Source organism: Manihot esculenta, chromosome 13, assembly GCF_001659605.2.
Source record: "Manihot esculenta cultivar AM560-2 chromosome 13, M.esculenta_v8, whole genome shotgun sequence".
In the NCBI taxonomy this organism is placed as follows: Eukaryota; Viridiplantae; Streptophyta; class Magnoliopsida; order Malpighiales; family Euphorbiaceae; genus Manihot; species Manihot esculenta.
The window spans coordinates 28574915-28594980 of record NC_035173.2 but is presented as its reverse complement, the minus strand read 5'-3'; the positions used below and the strand labels follow the sequence as shown (position 1 = coordinate 28594980).

At 36.8% G+C, this 20066-nt stretch overlaps 2 protein-coding genes across 2 annotated transcripts; one reads left to right on the top strand and one right to left on the bottom strand.

The window, feature by feature from the left end:
• Positions 1-12795: 12795 nt before the first annotated feature.
• Positions 12796-13278, bottom strand: LOC110629257. Its single transcript, XM_021776169.1, has one exon. It carries the CDS (start codon positions 13276-13278, stop codon positions 12796-12798), a length of 483 nt encoding a protein of 160 aa, XP_021631861.1.
• Positions 13279-14028: 750 nt separating this feature from the next.
• Positions 14029-18580, top strand: LOC110630428 (lanC-like protein GCL1). Its single transcript, XM_021777934.2, has 5 exons — positions 14029-14271; positions 14403-14593; positions 15380-15491; positions 16924-17394; positions 17981-18580. The coding sequence occupies exons 1-5, from the start codon at positions 14113-14115 to the stop codon at positions 18320-18322; spliced, it is 1275 nt and encodes a 424-aa protein (XP_021633626.1). The 5' UTR covers positions 14029-14112; the 3' UTR covers positions 18323-18580.
• Positions 18581-20066: the final 1486 nt, after the last annotated feature.

Genomic DNA, 20066 nt, shown 5'->3' with positions numbered 1-20066 from the left:
AGACGCCAGCGTGGTGATCTCAATGAAACTGTTTACGAGCAAAGTGAATAAGCTCCCTTTTTCTCTATCTAGGCTCGGCTCATTTCCTTCATGAAAGGAAAAGCCTTTTTCTTTTCAATGATAGTCATATGGATGTGGAGAAGCTGTTGCATGTGGAGCATCGGACATCTTTGCTTCTGTCCCTAGGCAACATTGCCGGGAAGAGGTTGCAGTCAACTGGTGCTTCCCCTATCTCCACTTTTGTTCCTCAGAAAAAATCGCCGCACTTAGGCAACGTCATCCGGAAAAGGTTACAGTAAGCTGGCTAACTAATGGATTTTTTTCACTAAGTTTTGGTTTGGTTGTTGGAGTGGTGGTGCGAGATAGCAATTGTGTTTGTGTGTTTTGTGTTTTTAGCTAAAAATTTTCATTAGATTATTTTATAATTTAGTTATAAATGCGTGAATTACACGCGCCATTTTCTTACAAGAGGTATATTTGGCCATTTCTGAAAAGTTGATGGCCAACGTGGCCAAAATAATAAAAATGGGCTTATTTGACTTTTAATAAAAAATTTCTGAAAAATTGATGGCCAACGTGGCCAAAATAATAAAAATGGGCTTATTTGACTTTTAATAAAAAATTTCTGAAAAGTTGATGGCCAACGTGGCCAAAATAATAAAAATAGGCTTATTTGACTTTTAATAAAAAATATAGAGGCAAATTTGATATTTATATTCAAATAAAAAAACTAAAAAACTATCTCAACAAAATTAAATTAAAATAAATTAATTTAATTTAATCGATTTATTTAACATTTAAAATTTTTACTATATCTAAATAAAATTTCTAAAATTTAAAATTCAGCAATAAATTCAATTTCTTATAAATTCTCCTTTTTAATAAAACATTTTAATAATAAACTCTTTCGTTAAACTCTTATTTTATTATAAATTTATAGTATATTTATATTAAAACTATATTTATGATTTGAATTATTCAACGTGTTATATTTTATTAAACTATTTATGACAGAATATAAATGTTAACAATTTATATTTAATTTTGGTTTCGTTTATTATTTCTCTATTTGCTTTCCCGAGTTCATGAATAATTATTAATTTTTTTAAAAATATAAATTAATTTTATTTTTTATTAATTTATTTAAAATAAATAGGAATGAAAAAATATATTTATATATTATAGTGCAACGTAATCATATTGCTTATTAAAATTTATTATTTTGTGTTGCACATAATAATTTATTCAATTATTTATGGTAAGACATAAGTAACAATTATCTATAACTTATTTTCTTCTATCGCTTTTTGTCACTGTCAATGCAAGCTCATAAATAGTATTTAAGGGAGATGTGACTATGCTTAGGTATACGGACACATGCCATTTTTTATTACAATAATATGAAAACTATTTAATATATAAATAAAAAAATGAAACTATTTCAACTGAAATAAATCAAAATAAATTAATTTAATTTGAGATGGTCAATTAATACTCAAACTTTTTACGATTTCCACACCAAATTTTTAAAATTTCAAGCTCAAAAAAATTCAATCTCATCATGAATTATTTTCTTTTGATGAAGAGGAGGAAACTTGGTGATAAACTCTTCTGTCAAACTTTTATTTTATTTTAGATTTACGATATGGCCGAAATAAATTGTGCTGCGTTTAGTTAATTTGTAAAAAATAGTATGTGAGTTGGTTAGCACTTACGACAATCATTCTGATACTCAAATCAGTAAACTGAAGAAAATGGCGAATGCAAGGAATTGCTTAGAACTCAAGAGTAGTTATATAAGAATTGCGTACTTTTGTCTCTGCGATCATTGACTTTCATACTATAAAAAGATTGAATTAATTATAGTATTTTTTGAAAATTCGGCTGGTGCCAACTAATATATAAGGGACCCCACCGGTTAGTTGATTGGGGAACCCATGATTACAGGCGTAATGGAGATTTACTGGATTGTGTCTGTTAACGGTAACTTTATGTGAAGACTCGATCTCTGCAGGAGAGTGCGAGTCTTGATGAAGAACAGGGTGCTACGATGTCCGTATCTTCCTTTCCACGGGTGGGACCGCGTATCGGCTTATCATACTCTTGCCACATAGTCCTGTCTTATGGTGACAACTCATAGTTTATTTTGGGTGATTATTGTTGTAATACCCGGCTAGACTCCGGTATCGGAATTCCTACCGTCCGGTGGAATCCCGGATGTCGGAGACCTCTAGAAGGGTAGAATCATGTTTTATAAAAATGTTTTCATGTTTTAATGGTTTTAAGTATGAAATTAAATGAGTTTTTGCATTAAAAAGTCTTTGGAGGAAAACCCAGGTTCGGCCGCCGAAAGTCAAGTTCGGCCGCCAAACATGCATGCGTTTTGGAGGCATGTTAGGCCCCCGAAAGCATGAGTGAGGGAAGCCCAGGTTCGGCCGCCGAAAGTGAAGTTCGGCCGCCGAACATGGCATGCATGCGGAGGCATTTTCGGCCCCCGAACGTGGCCTGGCCAACCACTATAAAAGGGTCCCTTAGGTCCGCACGGGCGAGCTTTTTCTCCCCCGTTGTCGGCCAAGGTGAGTCTCCGCCGCCCCTCCCTCGAACTTGAGTGTTTTCCTTAGATCTTCCATGGTTTTCACGGGTTTTAACTTCTGTTTTGAAGATCTGTGAGTAAAGAGCAAGTTTTGGGTACTTGGAGGTTCAAAGAGCTCAATCTCTCCATCTCCAAGCTAGGACCGCCTTTCCTCTCGTTTCTTCAAGAGGTAAGCTCGGATCCACCCTTGTTATGTGTTTTATACAAGTTTTAAGTGATGTTATGGGGTAGAATGGCATGTATAGGGTTGTATGAGTTTTTAAGTAAATGTTAGGTTTTATGTGATTTTTGAACAATGTGGCATGTTTGAGTATGCTTGAAGTGTTGTAGTTGGGGTATTTGATGTTTTGAGGCCCCTAGGAACTTGTATGCATGTTTTAGCTGAGGTTTGTGCATGATTGGTGAGTTTGGAGGCGAAAATGCATTTGGGAGCCAAGTTTCTGCCCTTCGGCAGAAACCAGGTTCGGCAGCCGAAGGAGCTTTCGGCCGCCGAACATGGCTGGGGAGGCAGGCCTTTCGGCTGCCGAAGTTGCCCCCGAAAAGAGACTTTCGTCTCTGTCTGGGACTTTCGGCCGCCGAAGGTGCCGCCGAACATGCATGAGTTTCGTCTCTGTCTGGGAGTTTCGGCCGCCGAAGGTGCCGCCGAACCTGCCTGACTTTCGGCTCTGGAGGGACTTTCGGCCGCCGAACCTGCCGCCGAAAGTGCCCTGTTCAGCCATTTCTTACAAGTTTTTATGTGATTGTTTCATGATGTTTTAGGGGGTTTTTGGGGAGTATGTTAGAGTTATGTTTATGTATGTTTGGTCCCTCATTGGAGTCCACCTGTGTAGGTTCGGACCCGAGGAACCGAGGACCCCAGCAGTGAGCCAGCTGCTACAGAGTTTGTCAGAGCTAGCCAGAGGTGAGTGGAATAACCTTAAGTTTTAAAATAAATGAATATGAATTTTGAGCATGATCCATGCATCATGAATGCCATGAGATATAGTAGGTTGTTTGCATTAGTATTCACGAACATGTTGCATTGTATTTATGATCATGATGTTGATGTGGATTGGTTATTGGATGACCCTTTAGTCCTCCTATGATATGATGATGTTATGGCATGATATGGTATGGAAGTCCAGGTTGTACCCATTCTACGTCCCTGGCACGATGTAAGAGAAAGTCCAGGTTGTACCCATTCTACGTCCCTGGCACAGTTGGTCCATATGATATGTTATGATAAGGGAAAGACCGGTTGACCCATTCTACGTCCCGGCACAGTTGGACCTATGTAGAGGACTATAGGTGACAATACCATCCGAGATGTGATTTGTTGTGATGTGTTGCATTACATAATGGCATGAAATTTTAATATATGTTTTCTCTATTCTGCTCACTGGGCTTTGTAGCTCACCCCTCTCCCCTAACCCCAGATGTGCAGGTACAGGGTAGACCAGGAGGTTAGCCAGAGATATGAAGAGTGTATGTAATAGTTAGTTTGTGGACATGACAGTTGTATTATGATGTAAAATAAGAGGTTTCAGTATATTATAGTTATGTTATGTGTAATGATTTTGAGGATTAGATATTGTGCTTGACATTATGTATTGAGGTATCCCTTTTATTACATGATCAAAATGTTTTATAATGTTATGGAAGCCAACTCATCTCATGATGTATTTGCCCTTTGAGGCATTGTTGAGGTCCCACAGAGGGATCATAATTATGATTATGACCATGTTCAGTATATGTTCAGGTTGAGTTGGATGTTTGAAAGAAAGGGTTTAAATTTTTATGTATTTTCTTGATCATGTATGGGATTAAACAGGTTTCCAGGATGTATGTTTGGCTTGCTACGGGTCCCGGCGGCCTTAAGTCGACCCGGATCCTAGCGCCGGTAGCGGTCCGATTTTCGGGTCGTTACAATTGTGTTACATCATAGATTCCCTGCTGGTCTTCAATTCTTTATATTCGAAGGTGGCAGTTGTTTTTACGATCTAGGGTACGTGGCTCATTTAGATTGGCCTTTCTTTGCTCACGTCGCTTTGCCTACTCCTACCCATAAATGATGACGGTTTTTTCTTTGAACCACATTCAAAACCTACCGTCGAAACCATCATATAAATATCCTACTTCTCCTCCAGATACCACTTTTGCTTATAACTGACTTCTATGTTTTAGAAAAGCTTCGACCACTTCTCTTATTCACATACTTTAGGTAATTCTTCTTCGCTTTCAATTTTATAGAAACAAATAGGAATGCGTCTTCTTCTACTTCTGCTGCCTCAAGCTCCTCCTCCGATAGTCCAATTCGTGCTTCAGCTCCCATCGTTCTGCTGAGGGCAGTCCACAAAAGCGAAGGCAGTCTGATCAGCGACATACCTTCCATACCAACGGAGAGAGATATAGACCGTCTTCACAACAAATACCACATCTCTCGAGAAATCTTTTGCATTTTTTCTCCATTCCCAAGCGTTCTCGCAGATGACCAGATCCATGCAGTGGATACCATCATAATCTATGAAGAGCAGCTGAAGACGGGTCTTTAGTTCCCCATGGACTCATTTTTCATTGAGATCCTTCGATTCCATAAGCTTTCAGTTGCTTAGTTGCACTGGAATAGTTGGAGAATCTTGGTGGCATTCTGGTTTATTTGTTTTAATAATAACATTGAGCCGAGTGTGAGTCTCTTCTTCCAGCTGTACCAGTTGGGCACTCAAAAAATGAAGAGTTTTGATTTTTCAGTGGGAGGAAATGCAGACACTATTTCAACGAATACCTTCTTCCCTAAAGAGATGGAAGAACAAATTTTTTATTCTCTGCCATCGAATGTTCGGGGGTTTTGGTCCCTTTTGTACCAGATAGAATGTGTATGTGGAGTTGAAAAAGGATGTGGTCCAGCCACGGAGGTTTAGAAGAAGCAAATGATCTCATAGGTTGAGATATGTGAGATATCTAGAACTAATATGTAGGTGCTTATTTTATGAATAAGTGCACTGAACATACCCGCTTGAGAAATTCATATGAAAAATAACCTGTGTCTATGGATTACTCAAGTGATGGTTGTGTAAGTGATCCTTTAATTTGAAATCAATAAATAAACTTATATAAAGACTTTTATGTTTTAATGCATCTTACACTTTGCTTAGTTCATGAGTAAAAAATGAGGATGAATTGGATATATTAAGAAATGTATGAAGGTATTTATGTGATTGGGGTAGGATTCATCACCCTAGGTTAAATTAGGGAATGTCTCATTTGTTCTCTGCTAGCATTGATTAAGAAATCCTTGCACAAGGTGGAATGAAATTAGTAAATGAGATTTGAAATTTTATTCAATAGGTCAATGACTAATAAAATGAAAACTAATATGATTTAACATTGTAGATACGTTCCATGTATCAAATGTTAAATCGAAATATTTGTGATGAAGGGATATTAATTATACTGACAAACCATGTATTGAAAGGTTAAGTCAAACCACCTTTGATATTCCAAATATTTGGGTAGTCTTAACATGTTGCTAGACAATGTTCTTGACTTTCAAATTAATTAATTAGTTAATTATATTTGTTGCCAACATATTTGGAACTTAATGGGTCACACACATAAAGAATTGTAAGAAAAAATAAAACGAAAAGTTAAATCAAGTATGACCTGATTGCATATAAATTGGCAATGAGATAAAATAATAATTTTTTTTAAAACTGTCTAAGATTTATATGGCTTACTTATTAAAATTCTAGACCATAGCTGTAGTTTATTTATTTAATTAGTTAAATAAATAAATAAATATTATTATACTAAAACCCTAGAATTTTAGTATAAAAAGGCATTTTATGAGAGTCTCAAATGACTCTTGTAAGAAACCCTTTTGAGAGCCTCCAGAATTCATATGAAAGACAGAGAACTAGTACTCAAAACCTCTCTTCTTCTCAATTCCTTAGAACTGTTCTAAGGTTTTTCGATTGCTATTCTGTGTAGATATCGTGAGAGACCGGTGATACGCCAGTACGTCGGTCAACAAGAGTCATTGTGAAGAATAGGAAGTTCTTGAACTAATAATGTTGCTGCTGTCATTTATTTTTGCTGCACTTATTTATTTATTATTTTTTAGTGTGTAATTTGCTTAGTCAATTGCAGTTAGAGTCAAAGCAAATAAATCTCATTACTGCCGATTTGTGGCCATGAGAATAGGCAAAGTTGTTATTTTTCTTCTTAAGAACATGTAATTTGCAGTAGCAGGACAGCGATGAAAATACAAACTTCCTATTTCTTTATCAAATTTCTTGGCTATTGATTGGGACCTATCAACCGGACACTTAGACAGTTTGTATTTGGTGACAATTCAACCAAAGCGATCGATATCGTATTTTGCTGCAAAGAAAATAAAAAGTATTTATTTTCTCTTTAATTATTATTGTTTTTCTCGTTTAAATGTGATCTATGTTGGAGAAAAATTTTATTTTTCTATTTCTTCCACTGCGTTCAATCCAATTAAAATCCAACACTCTCGAGTTTTGCATTGTTCGAAAATAACCTGCAACTTTTTGACATACTAGAGTATTTGCTCAATTCTCAGATTATTGGAATTTGCTTCATTAGCCATAGAGGGTGCATTTTGTCCAAGGAAATTACCTGGGAGGCCTTTGTCGACGAATTATGGCCCCGCTTTGGACCCACTGAATGCGAGGATTTTGACGAGTCCCTCTCCAAAATACGACAAATTGGTCCCTTGAGACAATACCAGCGGAAATTTGAACGATTGGGTAATAAGGTGAAAGGATGGACGCAGAAAGCCCTAGTGGGAACATTTATGGGCGGCCTCAAAACAGAGATTTCAGATAGTATCAGAATGTTCAAGCCTAAGACACTCAAGGAAGCAATTGATTACGCCCGAATGAGGGATGAGCAGTTGCTGCAACAACGAAAGGCAACTCGCCCATCTTCCCAGTTGAGCTCTTCTTCTCCAGTTAAGGGCAAACCGATGACACCAGTAAAGAGGCTCACTTGGGAAGAGATGCAGAAAAGGAGAGCTGATGGTTTATGCTTTAACTGCGATGAAAAGTTTGTGCCAGGTCACAGGTATTCTAAACCTCAACTGCTTCTACTCGACGGTGGATGTAATTTTGATGACGAAGACGATGATGCCGCAGAGCCTGAGATTTCTTTGCATTCCCTTACAGGATGGTCTTCGGTGGGTACTATGAGAGTTGCTATCCAAATCAATTCCTTCAAATTAATTGCTCTGATTGACAGTGGTTCAACTCACAATTTCGTCAATACGAAAATTGCTGAGATACTTAAACTTCCAGGAAAGCCGACCAAGCCTTTCAATGTCAAAGTGGCCGATGGTACTCCATTAATTTGCAGTAGTAAATTCAACAATATTCCCTTCTCACTTCAAGGTATACCCTTTGTGGCTACTTTCTTTTCTCTGCCAATAATGGGTCTAGATGTTGTTTTGGGAGACAATGGTTGCAGCGGCTGGGAACTGTTGCTTGCAATCGGAAGGATCTGACGATGGATTTCAAATGGGACGGCCAACAGAGACACTTACAGGGAATTCGGAGTAAGCCGATTGAACCTCTCTCCTTGAAAGCCATGACCAAGGAACTGCGGGCTATTTGTATGGAATCCTCTTCCTCTGTTTTGCCTGAAGGATTACATCCAGACATGCAAAAGTTGTTAACTCAATATTCTGATATCCTTCAGAAACCAGTTCAGTTGCCACCAGAGAGAGCAATTTCCCACCACATCAATCTAAAAGAAGGTACCGATCCTATTAATGTAAGACCTTACAGGTATACTCACTTTCAAAAGGAGGAAATTGATAAGCAAGTTCAGGATATGCTGAGATTGGGTCTAATTCGGGCTAGTACAAGTCCCTTTTCTTCTCCTGTTTTGCTAGTGAAGAAAAAGGACGGCTCCTGGAGATTCTGTACAGACTACCGTGCCCTTAATGAAGTTACAATTCGGGATCGATTTCCGATTCCTACGGTGGAAGATATGCTTGATGAACTCTATGGATCCGCTTATTTTACTAAACTTGATTTCATTGCAGGATTCCACCAAGTTCGAGTTCATCCATCAGATGTGTATAATACGGCTTTCCGGACTCATAACGGTCACTATGAGTATCTGGTAATGCCTTTTGGCCTATGTAACGCTCCATCAACATTTCAGGCTCTAATGAACACAGTTTTCCGACCCTACTTAAGGAAATTTGTGCTTGTTTTCTTTGACGATGTTCTTATATATAGCCCGTCTTGGGAATCACATATGGAGCATGTGCGGCTGGCTTTTGAGTTAATTCGAAAGCACCGTTTCTTTATTAAACTCAGCAAGTGTGCTTTTGGCCAACAATAAATTGAATACTTGGGGCATATTGTTTCTCGTGAGGGTGTACAGGTGGATCAATCTAAGGTCAAGGCAATTCTTGATGGGCCTAAACCATCTACTATAACTGAGTTGCGTGGTTTTTTGGGCCTTACAGGTTATTACAGAAAATTTGTGCGTGACTATGGAGTTCTAGCTCAACCATTGACAAATTTATTGAAGAAAGGAAACTTTTTCTGGACTGACGAAGCTGATACCTCCTTTCTGACCTTGAAGCAAGCTTTGACTACTACTCCAACACTAGCCATGCCCAATTTTGATGAACCGTTTGTCATCACAACCGATGCCTCTAATACAGGAATCGGAGCAGTCTTATCTTAGCAGGATCGCCCAATAGCATTCATGAGCCGTGCCTTGGGGATCTCTAAGCAAACCTGGTCCACTTATGCTAAGGAGATGCTGGCTGTATTACAAGCGGTTCGTACTTGGCGTCCTTATTTTCTCGATCGCAAATTTTTTATTCACACAGATCAGCGAAGCCTGAAATATATGGTGGAGCAACGGGTTATCACACCAGAACAGCAGAATTGGGTTTCAAAGCTTTTGGGGTATGATTATGAAATTATATACAAGCCGGGCAAAGAAAATAAAGTGGCAGATGCTTTATCACGTGTACAGGGAAGTCCCAGTCTCAATGCACTTTTCATGCCTCATGCCTCTCTTTGGGATCGCATTAAATCCCTTGCTTCTACTGATCCGTATATGATTGATCTTGATAAAAAGGCAACTACAAAACCGGGGCAGCCATACTCTTGGAAATCTGGATTATTGTTTTACAAAAATCGCATGGTAATTCCTCCAACTTCTGACTTGCCTATTTAGCTCTTGCAGGAATTTTATGACTCTCCTATTGGTGGTCATTTTGGTGTTTTACGCACTTTTAAGAGAATAGCCCAGCAATTCTATTGGCCCTCTATGCGAACACATATTGAAAATTATATTGCAGCTTGCACTGTCTGTCAGAAGAATAAAGCAGTAAACTCATCCCCAGCTGGTCTTCTTTAACCATTGCCAATTCCACATCAAGTCTGGGATGATATTGCAATGGACTTTATAGATGGTCTTCCTTCCTCTTGTGGAAAAGATTCAATTCTGGTTGTCATTGATCGCCTGAGCAAATATGCCCACTTCTTGGCATTATCACATCCTTACTCTGCAAAAGTGATAGCTGAAAAATTTGTGGATGGGGTTGTGAAATATCATGGTATGCCGAGATCGATTATTAGTGACCGCGATCCTATTTTCATGAGCCATTTTTTGCGGGAGTTCTTCAAGCTGTCTGAAACTAAATTGAATATGAGCTCTTCATATCACCCTTAATCTGACGGACAATCTGAGGTCACTAACTGCTGTTTGGAGCAGTATCTGCGTTGTTTTGCAAGTTAACAACCACGCAAATGGAGCACTTTTTTGACTTGGGTAGAGTATTGGTACAATACATCTTTCCACATCTCTATTGGCATGACTCCCTTTTTAGCTTTGTATGGCAGAGACCCTCCAATGATTCCACGTTATGAGTTGGGCCACTCCTTAGTTCAAGAGGTTGATCAGACATTAGCAGTGAGGGATGCGATTTTACAAGACTTAAAAATCCATCTTTCCCGAGCTGCACATCACATGAAGCAATCCGCAGATAAGAAGCGCAGAGATGTTTCATTCTCTCCTGGTGATTTAGTTTATCTTAAGCTACAACCTTATCGTCAGCAGTCTGTCTCTAAGCGAGCATTTCAGAAATTAGCCAATCGCTTTTATGGACCATTTCCTGTCATTGAAAAAATTGGAAATTTGGCTTATAAATTGTATTTGCCTGCTACTTCGAAAATCCATCCAGTTTTTCATGTTTCCCTTCTAAAACAACATGTTGGCGATGTTGTTCCTATTTCTAATGACTTGCCACAGCTTACAGATGATAGATATGCTGTTTTGGAACCTAAAGAAATATTGGATGCTCGTTGGACTAAAACTGGCAATCGCTTCTTGGAAGAAGTTCTTGTTCGCTGGAAAAATTTGCCACTTGAGGATGCCACCTGGGAACATTCTGCAGAACTGCAACTACGATTTCCGCATCTGAACCTTGAGGACAAGGTTCCATCTGATGGGGGAGGTAATGATACGCCAGTACGTCGGTCAACAAGAGTCATTGTGAAGAATAGGAAGTTCTTGAACTAATAATGTTGCTGCTGTCATTTATTTTTGCTGCACTTATTTATTTATTATTTTTTAGTGTGTAATTTGCTTAGTCAATTGCAGTTAGAGTCAAAGCAAATAAATCTCATTCCTGCCGATTTGTGGCCATGAGAATAGGCAAAGTTATTATTTTCCTTCTTAAGAACATGTAATTTGCAGTAGCAGGACAGCGATGAAAATACAAACTTCCTATTTCTTTATCAAATTTCTTGGCTATTGATTGAGACCTATCAACCAGACACTTAGACAGTTTGTATTTGGTGACAATTCAACCAAAGCGATCGATATCGTATTTTGCTGCAAAGAAAATAAAAAGTATTTATTTTCTCTTTAATTATTATTGTTTTTCTCGTTTAAATGTGATATATGTTGGAGAAAAATTTTATTTTTCTATTCTTCCACTGCGTTCAATCCGATTAAAATCCAACACTCTCGAGTTTTGCATTGTTCGAAAATAACCTGCAACTTTTTGACATACTAGAGTATTTGCTCAATTCTCAGATTATTGAAATCTGCTTCATTAGCCATAGAGGGTGCGTTTTGTCCATTGCCAAAAGTGGAAGAAATGATAGCATCCTCATTAGTAGCATACCTAGCAACAACTCGTGAATTGCCGGCCATTTCGAAAGAAAAAAGAGATATTTCTTTTTTAAGAATAAGGGAATTAAAAGACCGGTTTTAATCCAAATGAACAGAGAGAATTCAATGAAATTTTCGGCAACAGAATCAAATGATGCGATCAAAAGTAGGGCTGTATTGTGATTAGTCAATCATGCAAAAAAGAGAACGTGAGGCAGTGGGTGCCCATGTTAGCTACTCTGACGATCAAGTCAGTAAACCGGAGAATAGAGATAATGTAAGCAATTGCTTAAAATTTAAGAGTAGTATAAAAATTATATACTTTTATCTCTGCAATCATTAATTTTTATACCGTAAGAAAATGGAGCTAACATAGTATTTTCTGAAAATTCAGCGATGATGTGTCTGACTATTTGATAAGGGATTTTGTCAGCTAATTGATCAGAGATCCCCTGATTACAAGCGTAATAGGGATATATTGGCTTGTGCCTATTAACGATGACTTTATACTTTATACTGAGATTCGATCTATTCAAGCGAGCGCTAGTTTTAATGATGAACTGGGTGTTACAGTATCTAGTATCCGAGTCTTTATTTCCTCGAGTGGGACCGTGTACATTATATTTTTTAACATTATATTTGTGAAGTTTTTAAGAGAAGAAAATAAAAAGTGAAAAATAAAGAAAAAATAAAAAAAATAAAAAACTTATTTTCAGTGATCTTATCATAAAGGGAAAAATTAATTTTTAAATAATAAAATACCTATTTTGCTCTTTATTTTAACAATTTAAATAAATTACTATAACAATAAAAATATAATTTCAATTATTTACTATTCACTTTCTCTCCCATTTGGAGAGATCCCACGATTCAACTTTTCAACTTACTGGATCGAGGTCCGACTGTACTCCGGCCAAAAACAGGTACAGACGTTCCTTCTGGATTTCCTGGTTCTGGATAATGATATTGTTGTCTCCTTCGATTCTGGTCGGTTTTCTTTCATCGATCTCGGCCCAGATGGCCTGAAGATCGTTGTATAAATCTTCCAGATTGTTTCATTGTTGTGTTAATTTGTATGCTTTAGACTGTAACTCGTAAATGATAAGTTTGTTGCTACCTGTATTGAATCTGATCTTGAGGGCATCCCACAGTCCTTTGCTTGTCTTGTACTGCAATAAATTTGGACGGAGCTTCTGCTCTACCGTCTGGATTAACCATCCTCGGACAATGCTGTCATTAGTTTGCCATAGGTAAATTGCGGGGTCTGTTTCTGTCGGAGGGGAGGGAGTCCCAGTCAGATGGTTTGATTTCCCTCGCCCTGTGATAAACATCTCCATCATCTTTGTCCAGACAACATAATTGGAATCATTCAATTTTATGTCGGACGGTGGCTGTGCTGAATCAAGAGTGAATTGGTTTGTTGATTTCTGATTTCCATTTTGGCTATTCTGAATTAACTGGAATAGTTTTTGTGACAGGTCTGCTATTGGATCAATTATTGCCTGGGATTGGTCAGCCGGGCTGGGGAGGTCGGCCATTGTTGTTTCGGTGAGAGAAAGAAGTTGGGAAAGGTATCTGGTAGGTTGGTTTAGTGAGAGAAGGTCGGGAAAGGTATCTAGTAACGGATGATTGCAGGACGACTATAATTTTAGGCCGAAATATGCTCTGATACCATCTTGAGATTATAGGAAGAAAACTGTTTTTATTTTCTTATCTCTTGTGTAATAAGTTACAGAGTTTATATAGTATATAATATAAATAATTAGACCTTTGATTGTGCCCTCAATTATGTCCTAGAATCATGTTATGCTAAACATGGGAAGATTTGATTACTGATTGATTTAAAATCATGATAGAGGATCACTGATTGATTTACAATCATACTGAGGATTCTTTCCAACAGACACTGCTTTTATAATGAAAGATATTAATATATATAATCTTTTTTATTTTCTATCTATCTAAACAAGTGATGGATGAAAAATAAAATTATTTTTCTCTCCAATTTTCCTTCCCCTCTTACTTTACCTCAATCCAAACATTGCGTAAATCTATAATGAAGAGGATCAACTTAACAATTTCCCCATTTTAAGGGATATTATTTAGGTTCTCATGTCCACATCACCGTCTTGGCCCAGCCCACGCTCAAGTAACAGCAACGTGATTCTCATGCTATTCAACGGTGATTATTTTCATATTACTGGAAGACACGTGTCAAAATGCCGCGTGTGCGTACGTATCCGCGTGTTACTCACCGCTTCATATAACAAACCGAAGCTCAACACACGATCACATGACAAAGTAGTGCGTCTCTATTCTGTGTCCCACCATTCGTACTCAAAAACCCTTCGACGAAGCTCTCTCTGTGTGCCATGTCTTCTGTTATGGAGTTTGCTTCTCAAGAGACCCATGAGAACAGCGATGACCAACACCTAGATTTTGATTTCATTCTTCACATGGATCTAACGGCCGCCAATTTGTCACTTCCTAACGAAACTGTCCTCAGAGCAGCCATTTCTCTCAAGGACAAGGTGTGTTTGTGTTTGTGTTTTGTGTTTTGTGTGTTATCAGAATTCAGAAGGACGTTTTTAGGATGCATAGGTTAAGAATCTGTCACTCTCAGTGAGCATGTGAGCTGAACCTAGTGGAAATTTTTTCGTAGGTGGTGGAGATGACGTGGAAAGGGAGTCGCCGTATTACGGGTCCGGTGGTTGACCCGACAATTTATTCAGGTTTACTAGGTACAGTTTTCACCTGCTTGCGTTCTTACGAGGTTACTGGAAACCAGCAAGACTTGCTGTTGTGCTCGGAGATTGTTGATACGTGTCTCGCTGCCGCACCTGCATCTTCAAGGTAATTTATTTATATATTTGTTTATTTTTATACCTAATTATATTTCTGGGTTAGAGCTTAAGCCTTAGAGGGGAAAAAGGAAAAAGAGAAAAAAACCTGTGTGGTGGAACGTCAAGTCGTATTGATTACAAGATAGCTGGCAACGTTTTCTTGTGGCTCTTTTTGGTGAAAATATCTTTTAAGTATTTTGGTGGTTATGAGGTCACTTAGTATTTAGCAAAAATAGACAAGGTCATGAATGAAGTTGGATTATTGGCTTTGTCTGGATGTTTCTGGCTCTTCTTTCAGCTTCTAAAACCACTTTAATTTTACTCATTCAATCGTGGGTAATTCGAAATTGAGATCTTTTACCCTAGATTTCAATTCTGTATTGCTGTGTTGTTAATTTCCTTCAGAACTTGATGTCATTCATGTACCAGCACGTCAAATAATAACAGTTGTCGAATCTTCTTTGTTTCCTTATCAAGAATGTATCCATTTTTACACGATTGATCATTTTCCCTTTTAACTTCTTTCTTAAATTGGGAGAATTTTCTTAAACTGTGGTCCTTTTAGTACAATTTGTTTTACTTCAAGCAGTAGGCTAAGCTACTGTCAACAGAATAAAAGAATATGCTTTTGGATGGGAACAACTTTTAATTATTGAAGGTTGGTGATTGTTTGTAAGGGCAGTGAGCCTTTAGTTTTCTATTATTAAGATTGGATGAGTGGATGCTGTTTCATTTGCTATATCTTTTTTGATGCTGTTCCATTTGGGATGCTTGATTTGATATCGGGTATGTACAGGCATGTGACTTTTTTATGTGGTAGAGGTGGATTATATGCTCTTGGAGCTGTGGTTGCTAATCTCAAAGGAGACCAACAAGGACGCAACTTGTTTTTGAATCTCTTCCTTGAGGTATTATCAACTTGCCAATTCTCAACATTAATTGTCCATGTAGGTACCACTTAAGAAAAGGACTTATTTCCCTACCAAATGGTTAAATAGCTTGCTTCACTGAAAGTGCTAAAAAGAATTTGAATTCCTATGTCTCGGAGCTATTTAATTTGTTAGAATAAATTGTTGTTAGCTTCTAGTAATTCAGGGTCTAGCGTTTGGTTAGCAAATTTGATTTTATCATGCAAAAGTCAAGCTTTGAAATTAAGATGAAACTCGGCCCCTAAAAAAAAAAAAAAAGAGGATATTGTGTACCCTACACGTGCTTCGATCATATTCCACTTTTGGCCTGGAGAGCAATTAGACCATGTCAAATGATTTGGTTGTCTTAAAACTTTAAGGTTTACTAAGTGAAAAGGAATCTAATTTTGCTTTTAATGTGGTCCCATGTCATTTTCGTCTTATCTAGGGCGGGACATTCTATTTCTTTCACCGTGTGGCAGGACTGGGTAACAAGCGTGAACCCACTGCCAATATCTGAGCAAATAGGAAATGGCCACAATTTCTTGTGTTTTAGGTCTTTAGCAATAACTTCTATTTATTGGATGTATCTTTGATACTGAGAAATATTATTAACAGCATTTGGGTGCACTCGTTCTATCCACGTGTTCAAAGTGATTGATATATAGAACATTAGGCCATTTTGTCTGATGTGATGTCTCTATAACAACTGATGCTTATTTACTTGAATCAACTTTTATTTATTGGATATATCTTAGATGTCTAAGGAACAGCATTTAACAATTCTTAGGTGCGTTCATTCTATCCGCATGTTGAAAATGATATATATATATATATTGATAGTTGGGTCATTTTGTCTGATGTGAAATCCCTATAACAACTGATGCTGATTTGCTCGAATCTTCTGGATTTGCCATCACGGCTACATTCATGACATTAATTTTGGACCTGATGAGACAACTTCATTAGATATGACCCACTCTCTTTAGGTGCAAAGAATTATTCACCAATTCTATCCTCCTGGAAATCTAAAGAAGCATGTCATAAATTAGTTCTTAAAATTATTCACTACCTTTTATTTTGCTTTGATAAGGCTATGGTCATGTTGATGATTTAAACAATGGTTTTTTGCTTGGACAGCGGACGGTAATGCGTTAATATGTTCCTTTTTTATCAACTTCTTTCAGATTCTCTCTTTCGTGGAACATTGATATGTTTCTGTTTGATCAACTTCTCTCCAAGCTTTTCTGTGGTTTTCTTATAAGATGAAGTCAGAATGATGAATTTCACATCCTGTCAAAGCAGCTTAATTGCATGGATCCAATTGTTTTAGAAGTTCATCATATCCATATTTCATTATGATTATTCATTTATATATGGTTAGGTTCATGAGAAAAGCATTGATACAAGTTAAACTGATCCCTTTTTTTAGGTAGCCCAAGAGAGAGCCCTTCCAATCGGACCCGAGGAAGGTGGATTTGGAATGTCTTATGACCTTATGTATGGACGAGCAGGATTTCTATGGGCTGCTTTGTTTATAAATAAGTACCTTGGAGAAGAGACATTGCCAAGTGATCTTCTGCTGCCTGTTGTTGATGCAATATTAGCTGGAGGAAGGGCAGGAGCATCTGACAATCCAGCCTGCCCCTTGATGTATAGATGGCATGGGACAAGGTATTGGGGTGCAGCCAATGGCCTTGCTGGAATCTTGCAAGTGCTACTTCACTTTTCTCTCGGCCAAGAGGATGCAGAGGATGTTAAGGGGACTTTAAGGTATATGATGAGCAACAGGTTCCCTCTTAGTGGAAATTACCCATCAAGTGAAGGAAACTCAAGGGACAAATTAGTGCAGTGGTCTCATGGTGCAACTGGCATGGCCATCACCTTATGCAAGGCATCACAGGTGATAATTAATAAAGTCGTACTTTATTGCGTTCATTAATGAATAATCAAATTGATGATTTGTACATGTCAAATTCGTCAGTCCATTGCTAATTTAATGAAATAAATAATATGAATCGATACTTTGGTCAAGTTTGAAGGTGATCCATGAAGCATACCAATTTGCTTTCTAGTTTCTTCACGAGTAGTCTGTTTAGACATGTAGAGATTGCTTGCCCATTGTAGGCCAGGATTGTTATACTCGATGATTGCATAAGGGAATAACAGAAGCCCAAAACCAGGCAAAGCTAATAGTTGCAGGAGCCAAACTTATAACCTGTTTGGCATTGCATTTGAAAGCCAGAAAAGTGTTTTTTAGAAATAGTACCATTTTAGATCTTGTTCAAAGAAGCAGTTTGGGAAAAATTGTTTTGTTAGTTTGGTGTTTTTATAATTAAATTATGTCAAAAATAATTTTAAATTATTTTTGAATACTTTCTAAATAATATTTTTAAGGAAGTGTTTTACTCGATGGCTGTTCTACCAGCAATGTCAAATAAGTTCTTACTTTAAGGGTGGGTGTTGCAACTCCTGGTTTGTATGTGCAGGTTTTTCAAAATGATAGAGAATTTCGAGATGCTGCTATAGAAGCAGGGGAAGTTGTATGGAAGAGTGGGATAGTGAAGAAGGTGGGACTTGCTGATGGCGTAGCTGGAAATGCATATGCCTTCCTTTCACTTTTCCGTCTTACAGGAGATGCCGTATATGAAGAGCGAGCAAAAGCATTTGCAAGCTTCTTGTATCACAATGCAACTAAACTTGTAGCTGGAGGACATGGTAGCAGAGCTGATTATTCCTACTCTCTTTTTGAAGGACTCGCTGGAACAGCTTGCCTCTGGTTTGATCTTCTTGAACCTGAAAGGTCCAGGTTCCCAGGTTTTGAACTTTAGGTGAGAGTTGAGTATGTTCAGTTGAAATCTATATTATCAGCGCGAAATGTAAATCTAATTCACATATGACTAGACCTGGAGTTGGATCTTTCCGGGGGGTTTGATTTAGCTTTTGACACGTGTGATTGTACAAATGTTATTGCTCCTGTAAGCTTAGCATGATGGTGTTGGTGGGCGAATATGTGAGCAAAATCTGCAAATTTTAAATTTTCCTTGCACTTTTTGTTTATAATAGTAATAAAAAGTTTCTTTTATGTACTTTCTTTTCCCCTTGACAAAATTGCAATCGCAAAAAGTATGGAAAAACAATAGAAATAAGCAAAGGCAGCTGAAGTTTTTTCTTGATTTTTAGGAGGGAACAATAGAAATGAGCAAAGGCAGCTGAAGTTGTTTCTTGGTTTTTAGAAGGGATCAAAGGGTAGATGTTTACTTTGTATGTCTAATTTGAGAATCCATGTTCTCGCGATGCAGGTAACCTTGATCGATAAGACTTGTAGTATCTTTGTAAATTATTATGTTCTAAATGAAAATTTTGTCATATTTTTTTTTATTTGGAGTCAGTGGAAAACTTTTTTGATATATATATATATATATATAAGATTTGGAATGTATTAATTCAGATAAAAACAAGATTTGGAATATTTTTATATATGAATTATAAATTATATATAATAAAATTTATTTTTTACATGCGAGTGAGTGAGTATATGTTCTGAATATATTTAATAATTTATCTAACCATTCATTGAGTGACAATATCTCTCTATATTTATGGAGATTGAAATATATATATATATATATATATATATTTATTTCTAGCGTGACCTTTATCTGTGTTTGGTTTGGAAGAATCCATTTAATTGTATAATTTGGTTTATTTCCATCCTTATGTTTTTTTTTTTTTTTTAGTTTTTGATTGTTTGCATGTTGGTAATGCAAGTTTTCATTATTGTCTTGGATTTTAATAGTTTCCTTTTAGTTTCTTGCATAGAAAAGGTGAGACTTGTTATCGAAATCATAGCATTTTTAAGATTTTAACCATTTTATTTTCTGAATAGACGATTTCAAAAAATAAAAGAGTGTTAGATTGTTATTTGATTTCTTCTCGCCGATTCTTTAACTTAGTTTATTTATCTAATTCAAATTTTCTTACACGTGTAGTATCTAAAATGTTAATTTAGTTTATTTATCTAATTCAGATTTTCTTACACTTTTAGTATCTAAAATGTTATTTGGTGTAGAATTTTTGATATTTAATTAATTTTAACTTTAGTTTTGATGATGAGTGTTCTCCTATTTTTTTTGTAAAAGATCAAAAGATTTATTGTTTCTTCTAAGTTTAGGGTGTATTTGATAATGAATTTAGCGTCACTTTGTTGATATGAATTTTCTAAGATAGATGGACTTGGTATGAGTTCTTTTAGAGAGAGATTGGCAGATTAGATCATACAATTGTTAAAGTTTCTAAATGGATGACAGACTAAGTTTATATATTATGATCTCTAATTATTTTTATATTTGTTCTCTAAATTTGGCTTAATTTATATTAAACTAAGCTGAATTTTAATATAATATTTTCATTTGACAAAAAAAAATCATTACATTTTTCTTTTTTATGAATAGGCGAATGTCTTAGATTATTATAGATACATCGATTTTCTTTAGACAAGTTTTCTTCAATGGTCTAAGTATTATCCTGCAGTCCTAGAGAACCCTAGCCTATTTGGACCACGCCCACACCGGT